A 14,609-nucleotide genomic window follows, 5' to 3' on the forward strand; every position below is an offset into this window, starting at 1 on the left:
AAATATTCAAATGACAAAAGTTGTAGTTTCCTGAAAAGTTTTATTCTCATAATTTGCTTAGATTTCAGATTTTCAGATTTCAGAATACATGAGTAATCTCTTCCTTAGGCAATAGTTTCATATATATATAGTAGAAATATTTCCAAGTACAACCATGTTGTCCTGGACTCCTCTAGTTTGTTATGGTGGATCATAAAAACAGCAATGAGAGAAACATACATTCTTATAAAATCTAAATCATCCCAAAAGCTTATTTATATTTGACACTTTCTGTTTCATTGGAAATGTCCTAACTTTTGCCCCCCTGTTGACTGATGCAGTTTTTAATGTTTCTAGGTGAAAAAGTTAACTCCAACCTTACAATTGCCTGCCTTACATGTAAAACTCAGTGTAATGTAACGACAGCTGCTAAAGAAATGTCTTTATTTGCCCTTCAGGAGATTTCTCACACACTATTATACATGTAGCTACGGTGTCTGAAAGTAAAAAAAAATAAAATGGAGTGATCATCATCAGTACTAGCTTGCATTAAATAAATACAAATATTTCCCTGTAGTCCCACAGAAGAGAACTTTGTCTCTACGTTTAACCCATCCCTAGGAGCAGTGTGCTGCCACACTGGTTGACGCACGGGTGGCAATACGTGGTCAAGCGCCTTGCTAAAAGAACCCAGAGCGACAGATTGAGTTTTAAACCGACAACCTTTGTAGTATCTCCAACATACAAATGCCCAGCTGAGCTCCTTAACCACTAATCCACCACTGCTACCCGTTGTATCAGTTAGCCTGATCACAGAGAATTTTAACTATTAAGCCCACTTGTTTTCAAACCTGGGATTAAAGCACGGTAAAGCTGGTTTATAGATCTGACTTCTGGCTTCAAAGCTAAACAGAAGACTTTCACTTTTCCTTTTGAGTGGTTTCTGTTTGAAGCATAGCGTAAGCCAAAGTTGTCGGTGAGATTCAAAATGCGTGGCACGACGCTCCATTCAATAACGCTATACGTACACTGATTCAGCATAACATTATAACCACTCATAGGTGAAGTGATTGACAATAATTGCCTGTTAGTGATTCTGTTATGTGAGACAGCAGGTGAAAATGGTCTCCTCAAAGCCGCAACAACAAGCAAGTACTCGGATTTGAGTCGATTTGAGGGGGCACCTCCAAAAACTGTAGCTCTTTTAGTTCCCGGTCTCCACTGGGGAGCTTTTTAGAAGAGGATCACAAAAAGGAACAGACCGTGTTGCTTATAGGGCTGAAGACCACGAAAAATACCTGTCCACCACTGAATGCACGAATCAATGGGCACATGAGCATCGAAACTGGACCGCAGGCCAAAAGAAAGAGGCTTGATCTGATTCATCACTTTTTCTCTTAAAGCACATGGACAGCCAAGTGCATGGCAACAGAATGCACTTTAGGAAGAAGGCGGGCCGCCCGAAGGAGAGTGATGCTGGCAGCAATATTCTTGTGGCAAACCATGGCTCCCTGTGGATGTTAGCTAGACACCTACCTGTGTATTGCTGCAGACAATGCACACCATTTTATGTAAACGGTCTTCCCCGATGGCTGTTGGAAACTGGAGTTTTTGATTTGTTCTCTCCACATTACAATCTAATGGAGCATCGGCTGGATGTCTGATCCGCTGAGGCCCAGCTTTACAACTTACAGAGCCATAAGGATCTGCAATCGTCTTGGGTCCAGGTCCCACAGCACCCCCTAAGAGGAGTCCAAGCCTAAAAGGGTCCGGGCTATTTTGGCAGGAAGAGGGGGAGCAACACTACCAGGTGGTCACAAATGTTAAATTCTGATCAGTATACGTTTAGCTGATGGTGTTTCGTCACGTTCAGATTAGTTGCCCTGAACTCTGGTTGTAACTGATCCTGTAATAGTAAACAACACATAAGTTTTAATTTTGTTAATTTGGACACATATTTTAACATATGGTTTTAAAACGTGTTTAATCCTAAAATGTTTTTTTTTTTGACAACAGTGGCTTATAGAAAAGAAGAAAAGCAAAAAAAAAAATGAGGTTATGCAAGGTAAGAGCCAAACACAGGTGTCAACACTTTTGGATCAAAGTTGTAGAGACATATCGTCTATCAGGCAATGCTAATTTTGAGCTGCTGGATGACTAGGAGCCAGACATAAATAGAAGCCGTGTCACGTCTCCTCTCCTCTCTGCAAAAAGTGCTTTCCTTCTTACCATGTGCCATTTGAGGTATGCGTTTCATTGAAACAGAAAAACAAAATAAAATTTAAAAAAAAAAAACATCATGAAACAAACTTTGACAACTTGACCGAGATGAGACATATCATTGTGGGAATCACGCTGTCTCCATTGTCTTTTCTACAAATCACTGTTCTTATTTGGGGCTTTGCGTTTTCGCAGGCCGCTCTGGTGTCCACCTGCGTCCTCTCCTCCTTCCTCTTCGTTTTCTGGCGGCACAGTTGAAGGACCGCTGTCCCCGGATGACCTCCCGGCTGCTGCCAGAGCATTGATGGCCATCGTCAGTCCAGACAAAGCACCGACCAGCTGCCTGGTGTGCGCTAAGATGGCCCGGGTTTGCCCGCGGACAGCGCGTGCAACACTGGATACTGCTCTGACCTCCTGTGCAATGGTCTCTAGCGCATCTGTCTGATGTATTTGTTGATACAGCAGCTCCTGATAAATGTCATCAGTGACGGGACTCCTTCGGGGCTCTTCTGGAACCTTCACTGACGTAAGCAGATCAGAGGAGTGCGGCGGAGCCTGTTGGACATCTGATAAAGATTCTCCGGTGAAGAATAAAGCGAATGTTAGTTTTTTTTTTAGTGGTCATCATCTGACAACTTACAGAAACGTATTGAAATACTAAAATTATCTCACGCATGAAATTATTTCGCCTGTATTCAACAACACCTACAAAGTACATTCACTTCAGATTAAATTATAGACTGAATATGTGTGTGTGTATGAAATACTTGATTTGTAAACTGAGGGGGAAAAAAATGTTTTTTTTTGTATGTCAGTTTGGGTACTTGCATTACATTTTGTAATGTAAGCTCAAATGCACAAAACTAACAAAATTCTGAAGACAAAATACAAGTACACACGCACAGGTGCCCCAGTGCTGGTCAATATATTTGCTGTAAAGTGCCGAAATAACGTGTTGCAATTGGTTTACCACAGAGCTACCCCTAGTTTGGTCTAAAATATCTCTATAACGTTTGTGTGAGAACGCTACCGAGTGGGCGGGGCTAAGGTTGATCCGGTCTGTCACAGCTTCCCTCATGCTGGGCACCCACTGAGCAGCGAGCTCTCTGGTGAACTTTTTTTTTTAATATATTTTTCAGAACAAACTAGATATATAGAAACGGGAGTTGCTTTGTGCAACACTTTATTAAAGTTATTTCTGCATTTTACAGTAAAAATATTAACTTCGGAGTCAATATTCAACCAGGAGGAAGAAGTTGTCTTGCTCGGTGTGAAGCAGCCAATCAGGCGTCAGGGTCTCCCTAATCCCGCCCACTTAGTTTGATGTGAAGGTGACCGTTTAAATGACTTTATGATGGGTCTGCTGCGCGACACCATTACATAAATAAATCCAGAGTGAAATAATAAAATGTATATTCAAATGACTTTAACAAAAATGACATTATTTAATGGCGCATTAAATATTTAATTTTACATTTCAAAAGTTTAACAGCACATTTAATTGTTTAATGATGCATTCAAGAAATGGTACATTTAATTATCCAATGTAACATTTAATGGTACATTTATTCATTTCATTTTACATTTCATTATTTTATTTCATATTTCATTCATTTATTTCATTCTATATATATTTTTTATTTCACGGTACATTTATTTTTATTTATTTTAACCGTCCAAAGGGCTGAAGGTGAAAATCAAGTATTACACACACACAGATTGAGTCTATTTTCTCTCCATGAATAAATGTGATTTTCATGGCCCTACCTTGGTTTATTGTGTTTGATTGGAGGAAGTCATATCCCTCGATTCCAAGAACCTGCCCTTCACAGAGCGTTTCTGGAAAGTCGGGGCTCCCTTTTTGTGAACGTTGCTTCTGCGCCAAAGATTTTTTGCGGGAAAGTTCTTCCCTGGTTCTTCTACGGAAATCCTGCCATCTTCTTTTCACTTCATCGGCAGATCTCTTGGTTTTGCCCACGGCGTTCACCTTTGCGCAGATGGAATCCCAAATCGCGTTTCTTCTACTAAGGCACAGCTGTTTCTGCCTGAGTTCACCAATGTGTGTGTTTGCTTCCTCCACCAGGACTTTCAACTCAATGGCTTCAAACTTCCTTTTTCTTTTACGGCCGCTCTCCTCTCCGACACTCTCCATGTCAGCCGGTAGCGCACGCAAAAAAAACCTTCGTTAAACGCTGGGGTCTGCGCGACTTTTGCAGCTTTTGTCGTTTGCACAAGCAATATTTGTAGATCATCCGCAACGCCGACTTGATGCACGTGCAACAGTTTTTGTACAAGCAATTTAGCGCTCCTTGTTTTTTTTTTTTAGATCCTCGAAGATCAGCCCCACAGTGATCATACCAGTAGTGTCATGGCGCCGCTGTTGCTAGGCTAAAGATCTGTTTAAAGCAATCTTCCACCGCAAGGAGCATGCGCTCTGTGTCCTGGTGCTCTCATTGGCCAGCGATGGGGGAGGGGTGCATTCCAGAGGCCTGCTTCCACTGCTGAACAAAAGAACAAAGACTGAGAGCAACTAATGGGATCCGGGAACTTAAACAGTTTTGCGGTCTTTTCTATTTTTTTTTTTTTATAGGACTGCACAGGCTTAAGTTGAGGAATGATGTCATGACCCAAGAAGAGGGATTTCTTTTTTTTTTCTGTATTTGACTGGGTTTTATTTAAAGAACACAGCTCTAATTCTACTCACACACACACGTCAGATACAGCCTTCCTGCAAATATGAAAATTTTATTCAAAACAAGACATTTAAATGTTCCCTAGATGTAATGCTGATGCTGTATCTTCTTCCATGTGCATGGCATTAAGAAGCTGACATGGCTACAGTAGGAATGTCAGATTATCCACATCGTGTGTTGCACATGTGAACATCTCAGTCAGCTTCCAGGAAGAGGTCTTATGTTTATATGAGCCTACACTGTTTTAAAAGTGTATTATGGCAAAATTGTTTAAATAAAGATGACCTGATTCAGCCTTGTTTACATTTTAGCTCGGACAGGTCATGCAGTCATGTGACTGAGAAATAAATTACAACCACAAACTAAAATAAGGGTGAAAAAACAACAACACAATACCACATATGATTTTATATTTTCAGTCTTTTTTTGTCTAAATTTAAATTTGCACAGGGAGACTGTGTTTACAAAATCAGAGTGCAAAAATGGACTCTTATTCATTATCTTCATTTCCAGTTTCTTACTCCATTTCATACAAATCAATCTTAATTTCGTCCCTTCCTACTTTCATTTTCTTCTTTTGAACATACATTATTTTATAACAATGCACTTAAAGGGGACAGAGCAAGCTTTGATAGCCTTCTTTCTTTTTTTTTATACATATAAATCATTTAGTTGTGGTCAGTATAAAGTGGAACTGCAATGCTTTGGTCTGAATTCCTGGTCATTTCTGCCCCACAGTCCTTTTTTTGCCCCTGTTCTGAGGTGTGTCTGAGAGCAACTTGTTTTTGTGCTGTCTCTTTAAATGCAAAGGAGGCACTTCACATCCCTGCAGCAAATGCTGATGTAGTAGTAATAATAATAATAATAATAATAATAATAATAATAATAATAATAATAATAATAATAATAAGTAATAGGGCATAGAGAAAACTCAACAAATTGAAACATATGACCCAAGCAGAATATAAAGATATGCAGCACTTGGAGAGACTAAATTGAACTTTTCTGCACTCCTAAAGTCTCTAAGTACACTACAAAATGCATTTAAAGGCTAAAAACGTGGATTTTGCATGATACGTCCCCCTTCAAGCAAACGGTTGCATATAAGTTTATTTATTCTTTTGTCAATGTAGTTAAAAAGTGTTACTTTGGGAGGAGCAAACTTACGCATGGTCAGCGCAAAACTTCGCACAGAAGATTGCACCTTGTCAAATCAAAGAAACTATGGTACAAAATGACTAAAACTGCAAAGTTACCAAATGGCAAATTGTAGGATGACCTTCACACTAAAACTGTTATGCTTTAAGAGCAAGCCATTCCCCTATTTGTTGGGAGAACTACCTGGTCTGAGTGAGAGAGTGAGAAATAGAGGAAAACCTTGAATCTCAGCCCGAAAGAGTGACATTCATAAATGTACTATAAATATGAGTAAGTTCACATATTTACTGAAAACAGTTTTTAATTTGCAGCCACATTAAGTGTACATTAAGTGCACCTACCTGACAATATAAGTACCCTATTAAAGCTATCCTCTGGGAACGAATCACTTTTGCTCTTCTACCCATTTTCACATTTACAATTCATTTCTAATTTCTTTCTGTTCAAAGACAAACGAGTAGGAATTCAAATTTGCTTTGATTTTATTTTAACATATAAAACAGTAAAAAAAATAATCACCCACAAACAGATCAAAACAGCTCCAATGTGTTGTCCCATGTTGTTACTGTTGCCACTAAAACAAATATCTATGAACAAGAACAGATGAAACTAACTTATCGAAAAACTATAATAAAAGCTTTTTGTATGGCTTGTTGTGATCAGGTTATCAACAAACACCCAACTCAGCCAAACAGAGAGAGGACCAAATTAAAATGTTGTTTTTCTGTTTATGAGCAAAACACTAATTGATGTATTTTTAATAAAATCTGATGCTAAAGAAAAAATAAATCCACATGAACTTTTTTTTGCTGATGAGAAAGTTAATTATTTGAAAGTTTTTTGTGTACCATCCAGTTACATAAAAAAGAAAACAAGATATATTCTGTCGTTATAGCTTCCTATATTGACATGAACGATTTATTTTTTTTTAAAGAAACGTTTCATTTAAAGAAAATGAAACGTGTCTATGTTAATTTAACTGTAGTTTTTCTCTGATCTTTCTCCGGTTACTTGGGTCGCCCCAGCTGGCTGGGCTGGATGGGGCTGTAGAGGAAGTGGAGTTTGGCTTTGCGTTGAGAGGAAAGTGGGCAGAGCCGCTGAGGGATATGATCGCAGGCAGAGGCGGAGAGGAGGACAGACACAGCAGAGGAGCGAGGCGCGAAGGACGGCCAGGATGAAGAGAGCGACGGAGCGGCCGAAAGACCCACGAAAACGGCGAAAATCGCCCCTAAATGCGACGGTGGCGGTGGCAGACGACGGGGGGTAGCCCTGGCCGATGAAATGGGTAAGAACCTGCAAGAAATCCTGCATTATTAGGCGAAAAATCCGAATCAGGCGCGCATGGCAATATGGTGGAAAGAACGACAGTTAGGCGCAGTGTTGTAAAAATGGCCATGGTGTGCTGCCTGCGAAGAATGGAGAAAACCCTTAACATAGTGTAAAAAGCTCACGGTTGTGTTTTAGTTGACACATTTTTGCATGTTTGCTATCAGTGTTTCGAGCTAACTCGGTTCATATGTGGACGTGTGGGTTTATTCTTGAAGTATTCGGAGTTATTTTAACCTACGCATTTAAAATTTGCTTTGTCCTTGAGAGGGCAAAATGCCCTTCTTTGGTTTTACTCGATGAAAAACGGCACAATTACCTCCATCTTTCGTTTTTTAAACGTTGGATTGAGACCAGTCGACACCAACAATACATCCTTAAGCACATTTTTGTTTATTTTCAGTTTATTCCTTTTTTGAGCTTTTTCCTCGGATTAGAAAGATCAAAAAAATAAACAAAAATATCTCATTTTTCGGTACAACCATTTCATACAGGGTACAGACACAGTTTGTTGTAGAATGTTTTATAAAACGTTTTATGTAATACTTAATCAGTTTAAACAGTTGGAACAGATTGTGAGAAGTTGGTAAAATGCTAAAAATGACTTGTGACTATAATTACTTAATTCTGGACCCCACAAATAACAATATTTGACTTGATTGTCAAGTAAAGGTTCTTTATGTTATAAAAGCTTAGACATACGTCGAAATAAAAAATAGGGTGTTGGCTTTTAACCCTTTGAGGTACTGAATAGAGAAGTATTATGAATATTTATGTAAACTTTTGTTTTATAAGCACTTAAATACATGTAGAAAAATAATTTGAAGTTAGAAATCCTAACTAAACTTATGTTGACTTGAAGAAAATGTAATTGATACATAAAAAAAATAAAGAAAGAAAATAATCTAAATTTCTGTTTCATGAAGAAGGATGTTGAAACATTTGCTTTTAAGGACACTGCCATAGACGATGCCAAGTTTTAAATTAGCTATTTGAATCAGGCAATACTTTTAAATTCATAGGATTACTACCACCCTGCCCATAGACAAAATGTCGACTACAGGCTGTTCTGAAATGGATGTCACGGTTTTAGACAGTTACTTGGATTTCAAGCCACTAAGGCGCTTAAAAATCAGACCTTTGATTGACTAAATATGCAGATACTTGCCATTTAATGAACCAATTACCAGTTAACATTTCATTTTAGGTAGGTACTATGAAATACACTTAATTAATTACTGCTTTTATTGGCAACAGTAGTTAGGAATTTGCAAATTTGGATTCTGTGACTAATCGTAATTATGCTTTGTTTTTGTTTTTCGCAGCGACTCCCTTCAAGGTTTTGCAGAAAGTGCCAAAGAAAGATCTTTACAAGGATGTAGAATGGTATGTTTTATTTTAAGTACTTGAAGCTGTACTTTGCGGCCAGCAATTTTCTTTGTCTTTACTGCTATATGTGTCTGTAACCAGTAGGGTGTGCTGTTGTCTCTCATTTATTCTAAATTATTATGTCTCTATTTTGAAGGTTAGCTGCCACGAATTGAAGAACTTGTGGAATTCATTCTGCAATGGAAATCTGTAAGTATTTTTTTTTCCAACACCGATTTTATTAGACGATCAAATAGATATTAGTGTTGTATGTTTAATAACATCTCCTGACCCTACTTTGTATTATCTTAAGAAGGATATGTAAAATGTAAGAAACGAGTACTTCTAAATTGTGTATATATGACAAGGTACCTAGGTAGGACCACGTAATGGCTAGCTTGATGCTAGGTTCCCATGACGGCAGCTAGTTTTTAGCATAGATTTTGTATTTCAAATCAAAAGTTGTATCTGTGTTTGGCAGATTAACCTCACACATCATATCAATATCCTCTATTCAAAATACAGTTTCGTGATAAATTCGCAAACTAGAACCAACCTTTATGACTCTTTTGGTAACTCATAGTACACTAGCGGGCGTGTCTTGTGACGATTTGTAGCTAGCATCACGGGTCCAGCGATTGACAGAAGTGCTATTTATGATAATATAGGAATACCCCTCCCCCCACATCACATTTATATAAAAATCCCCTACTTAAAATACAGTTCCATGACAAATTTGCAGACTAGAACCAACCTTTATGACTCTCTTGGTAACGAGTAATACACCAGATGGCATGTCTTGCGACATTGTAGCTAGCATCGCTGGTCCAGCGAATGATAAGTGCTATTTCTAATAATGCAGGGATGACCCGCCCACCCCACCCCCCTCATACACACACACACGCACGCACTTCACATCTACTGTCAAGCTATTGTGACTACCTCACCCGTCGGGGTTCTAAGCCACAACAATGGGGTCAACTTTAGTATGTTATAACCATGTAGACAATGAACAACTTCTGTGATGAAAAGCTTTCATATGCTCATTGGTTGGTAATGTCTTTCAAAAGCTAGCGAGCATACATTTTTAGCTCATAGTTTCAGTTACAAATAAACTGAGCATGGAAAAGGGGTCCTGGGATTTAAATACCTGGGATTTTTTCCTTGGGCATAATAGAATCCCGATTAATGTATTCACTCTGTTTTTCACTGCTCTGAAAGACAGTGGAAAATGTAGTTGCATCAGCCAAATGACGAATGGGGAAGTTGTAAACAAAACTGCACTACATCTCCAGTCCTGCGGGTGGCGGTAGAAAGAAGCCAAAGGCAAAACCCGACTGACCGTTGCAAATATATGCCAGTCTTTAAACTACCTCTAGTTGTTCATCAAGATATTCAGACTAATCAAGCCAACCCCTCTGCTGGATACAAATCAAGTCATTGTGACTGAATCCCTGCAGCTGGTGTAGCTTTGTTAATTAGAACTGAGCACTATGACATCTTGATGCCCCCGTCGCACCGACTCACCAGCTCCAGTCTGTGACTACCTCCTTTACCAACTCAACAAGCACAGCAATGATAGAATACTTACAATACTGAAATCTGTTTCGGCCATTTTGTAAATACCGAGGTATGAAATATGTTGTTGAGGCCAGGCTAACAGGGTGTTTGACTACCCCTAGTGGTGCCGTCAACAACTTCTGCTCCAAATCTTTTTTTGGCATACAACATGGCCATATTTATCACACAGTACAGGGCTGTAGTTGACCATTTTCCATTCTTACTTACTTTCCTAAAATGAAACTATTGTGCATCATATGCAGTAACACTGATATTAACACACTTATGTTCACTTTAGTTTACTTATGTATACATTAACTTTTTTCTTACAGCTAGCTTAGGAAAACAGTCATTTCTTAATTGTAGTTTTTTTAAAACAAGCTGATTTGGGCCTACAATTACTATACTTTATAGATATTATCTATTGTAATTACATACTGTGTTTCAAAACAGCACTACCAACATTGTTGGAAGATGAAGAATTAACACACATGTCAAACCTGTATTTCATCAAATGGCCACACGGTTTCAAAGAAGTTGTTTTCTTACTACATATAGCTTGCAATTTGATCAACCGGTTTGCTACTAATTTTATTCATTAATGGAATATTGGTGAATTCAATTTTTTGTCAGTATCCTTAAATCAAAGTCTTCAAAAGCAGTGGTTACAATTCCAAAAGAAAATGAGACACTCCTAAAAACCCACGTCATTATTGATACTACTTCCTAAACAGTCTCAAAGTGTTTGTCGAGTTTCACACTGCTTTATTAACATTTCAGTTGTGCCAATTAAACACCCACAATATCAAACAAAATACAACAGCTAACAAATAACATTGTTGCTCTACACAATATTCTGAAAATATGCAATAATGCATGTAAATGTTGCAATAACGAAATGACTTTCAATAAATAATCCCCGATTCAGCCACTCATCTCAACAATGATCTGCTTCTAGGAGTTATACTCTTACTAAGTTGACTACAACCAAAGAAAGATATGCGACCCTCTTTATTGATGACACAAAAGCATCGTACGAATGAGCTTCCCTATGAAGCAGAAGGGACAAGAAAAAATTAAATGGTGTGCCAAAGCTACAAGCCAATGCTATAAGCTAACGGTACACATGGTAAGTTTGTGACCAACGTAAAAAGATCAGTAAAGCTCCTGTATCTGCATCAGTGAAGTAGTACACATCCTGGATGACATAAGCTAATTCTCTTTACATATTAGCTTTTTGGACACAACCCAATGACAGAGTTCTGTCAATCTAAGCTTCCCTCATCAATCTGCGCTTCTGCTCCAATCTGTGGTAGGAAAGAGTGCTGAAAGCTCAGTTGACTAATAGTGAAGCAACAAAACAAAACAGTATGCCCCTTCCATTATTTCTACGTCAATTGTAAAGCTATAGGAGTCTAATAACACAGGGTATGGTGGAGCGTAGGATCCACGTTTGTTTTGAAAGACTATTTTAATTTAGAAAGTCTTCATTTGTCCGCTATCCGTCTCTGTCGGGAGGTCAGAGTAGTTGGACTACACGTTCCTGTTTCTAACATAAGGCCAAACTAAATAACTTTTATTGAATTAACTTATTAGGCCTATTGTTGCTAACATGTACTCCGGGCACAGGCTGCCTAAAGGCTACCACATACTCGTGCATACTGTGAGCTTGGCGGACTCCGCACTGACTCCCCGCGGACGTTTTACCCGTCATAGTCTAGTGTGCTGTTGCCTACATTTCTTGTGGCAAATTCCTACAATTCCCATACTTTCTGCCAGTGGGAAGAAGTGGTGAAACTGATGGTAAAATGTGATTGCTAGGTGAGCACCAAGAGCCATTTTTTTCCAGCAGGCTCCCTCCGCACACCTGTCAGTGAGAGCAGAGAGGGACTGTGATGTTGTGCGTCTTTGTGACCGCCTGCTTATAGCAGCTCAGTGTGTCAAGCTCGGTGTCTCATATAAAACAGGGCGATGTAAAGACTACTTGCCTCTGAGAGGTTTATAGTGTGACACGCACATGTATGCGCAGAGTCCGCCTTGAGTACGCTTCGAGTACACGCGGACCTCCGCGGGGTGAACTACGCCCGAGTAAGTGAGGGCCTTTACATTAATGCACTTCTAGTTTTGACATTACAGTCAGGCAGTCTTGTAGACAGCTCAGGGTTCCGATCAGGTAGTGACACACTGCTCAATGGATATTCAGAGCATTATGGTACAGAGTGGCGTACTTACACATTTTAACAGACTTTTGAGCGCATTGTACCACATAAAATCTGTCAGTAAACACACGTTTGATGATATTTAAGGCACACCGGATCATACGGCGCACCATCAATTTTTGAGACGAAACAAGGATTTTAAGTGCGCCTCATGTCTGAAAAATATTGTAAATTATATATTTCTCTAAATGATGACACCCCTACTTATTGGTTTGGCCCAATTAAAGTTTCTTGAATATCTCCTATTTTTGCTCTTACCCAGAAAAAACCCTGTGCTTTGTGCCATGTTGCTGTAGTATCAAACAGTATAGTGTACTGACTTATTTTGTTAGCATCACGATTGTGACAACCCTAGCGTACACTAATACTGCATTTATGATACATTCACGATATATTGTCTAGTCCTACCCATTACCTATATCATAAAAACTACTGGAGGACACTGCATTTTCGCTGTAAAGACACAAATTTCAGACTCAAAATTGCAAAACAAGATGGTGTCATTTGAACAGGGAAATGGCAGTGATGACTAGGAGATTTGAAATATCTGGAACACTAGAGAATTGCATATGGTGATAAATACATGGACCCATTTAGTGTGATAATATCGTAATGGGTTCAGACTAGTTTGAAATAGGTTTGATGTGTCTTTATTAACCATATTTACCACATAGCTTTTGATACTTGAAGTCTTGTACTAAAAAAGGAAAATGTTGTAGACCTCATGCAGGTTAAGTGGTTATCATTAATTGTTTTTTTTGTTGTTTTTTCTCAGCAGAGACACGGGGGACTGGTGAGAAGATGTTCCAATTCTGAAGCGAAAGAAGACAACTCTGTAAGTTTCTTCCATTTGAATGTTAAGAATATTTATTCACTTTCTCAAATACAATTCAAAAAAGTTTAAATACGTTGTTTGTTTGTTTTTCTTCTATTTTTTATGATGTGTTTCTTGCTTACATGGATTTTTAGTTCTAAAGCTTGCCTAGAAAGAATATGTGAGCCGGTGGAGGCATTTTCAAACCACTGGTGTTAGTGCATTTTAATAGTAGCACATGCATAAGGCACCTTTCTTAACTGACTTAATGTTTGATGAAAATTAATGAAAGCTTTTTTAGATATCGGTTGTATTGCCTCGTGTTGGCACTTGTAAGAAAAAGCTAAATTTTTCTACAAGCTGCCGCTATTATTTTGCTGATTTGTCAAGAAGGTATTTACCCTAATGGACAAAACCAAATACACATATTTTGTAATTTTCATTTTTTTTATTTTTATGCTTTAAAAGCATTACATCCCCTTTCTACTGTCGAGGCATACATTAGGTTACCACAGTCTGAATAACAGTTTTATCAGGTTGTGAGCGTGCTAATCTGTTGTTGGTCGGAACTGGGTTATTTAGAAGTTAACCTGGTCTATTAAAAACAATGGATTTTGTTTTGTTTGTGATGTGCATTGTTTGCTAATCTGCTGATTTTACATTTGGTCTGATTGTAATTTGGTTCCAACTGTTGTTTAAACAACTTGTTCTTCCCTAAGAAAACATGTTTTTGTTGGTCTGTACGTATATACATTGTCCCCTGGTGGCCAGTTAAGGACTTTTTGTTGTTATTTTGCATTTTCCACCACCTGGTACATTTTTGGTCAAGCTTTTTTCTAATTACTTCAGGGGAAGTACAAAAAAAATGTTTGATGGCCCACCAAAAGTAGCAAGAATAGCAGTGAGACACTATCTTACTGCATTCTAGTTTAACCTAATGCTAACGAGTCCCACGTGTATATTGTAACCTATTGCTAACATTTATGCAAGAGAGAATACGAACGTAGACAAATCCACTTTTTTATACAGCACTGACTGATAAAGGCAGTTTGACCATTTTTCCTGACAAAATCTTACTTTATACATTAATATTTTATTGCAAAACACTGACATTTTCCAATGACTTGTGCTCTCGTACAGTACTTGCTAATGCGACTGAAAGCTAGCCAAGTGTGTAAACTGTTTTACTTTAGTTTTATTATGCGATTTTAAACTGCTAGTCAGTAAATCACATCTCATTTCAGTTACACTGTGGGCTTACAATTCTTCTTT

General features: G+C 38.4%; 2 protein-coding genes across 8 annotated transcripts in view; one reads left to right on the top strand and one right to left on the bottom strand.

Moving 5' to 3' along the window:
- Positions 1 to 20: 20 nt before the first annotated feature.
- Positions 21 to 4,913, bottom strand: LOC105919645 (myb-related transcription factor, partner of profilin). 2 transcript variants are annotated; one of them, XM_021312012.2, is made up of 2 exons: positions 3,967 to 4,913; positions 21 to 2,765 (listed from the first exon to the last, which is right to left on the bottom strand). In XM_021312012.2, the coding sequence occupies exons 1-2, from the start codon at positions 4,349 to 4,351 to the stop codon at positions 2,353 to 2,355; spliced, it is 798 nt and encodes a 265-aa protein (XP_021167687.2). In that variant the 5' UTR covers positions 4,352 to 4,913; the 3' UTR covers positions 21 to 2,352. The 2 variants fall into 2 exon arrangements, with proteins under 2 accessions (XP_021167687.2, XP_021167686.2); XM_021312011.2 differs by having other exon boundaries at positions 21 to 2,777.
- A 2,113-nt stretch (positions 4,914 to 7,026) lies between these two features.
- chd2 (chromodomain helicase DNA binding protein 2) overlaps positions 7,027 to 14,609 on the top strand; it is a 39,735-nt gene continuing 32,152 nt past the window's right edge. For 2 of the 6 annotated variants that reach the window (XM_036150010.1, XM_036150023.1), the window contains exons 1-4: positions 7,029 to 7,335; positions 8,702 to 8,762; positions 8,902 to 8,954; positions 13,299 to 13,358. The gene's annotated coding sequence lies outside the window, so the exon portion shown is untranslated. Of the gene's footprint in view, positions 7,336 to 8,701; positions 8,763 to 8,901; positions 8,955 to 13,298; positions 13,359 to 14,609 lie in introns of all 6 variants that reach the window. The other 4 variants (XM_036150020.1, XM_036150017.1, XM_036150013.1 and 1 more) reach the window with 4 other exon arrangements.

This window comes from Fundulus heteroclitus, chromosome 2 (assembly GCF_011125445.2).
Source record: "Fundulus heteroclitus isolate FHET01 chromosome 2, MU-UCD_Fhet_4.1, whole genome shotgun sequence".
NCBI classification, from domain to species: Eukaryota; Metazoa; Chordata; class Actinopteri; order Cyprinodontiformes; family Fundulidae; genus Fundulus; species Fundulus heteroclitus.

What these genes read in the sequence shown, in the direction of transcription:
- LOC105919645 (XM_021312011.2), bottom strand. Translation starts at nt 4,351, where the DNA reads ATGGAGAGTGTCGGAGAGGAGAGCGGCCGTAAAAGAAAAAGGAAGTTT. An exon ending in ATCAAACACAATAAACCAAG is followed by an intron (nt 2,778 to 3,966) that starts GTAGGGCCATGA and finishes TCTTCACCGGAG; the next exon opens with AATCTTTATCAGATGTCCAA.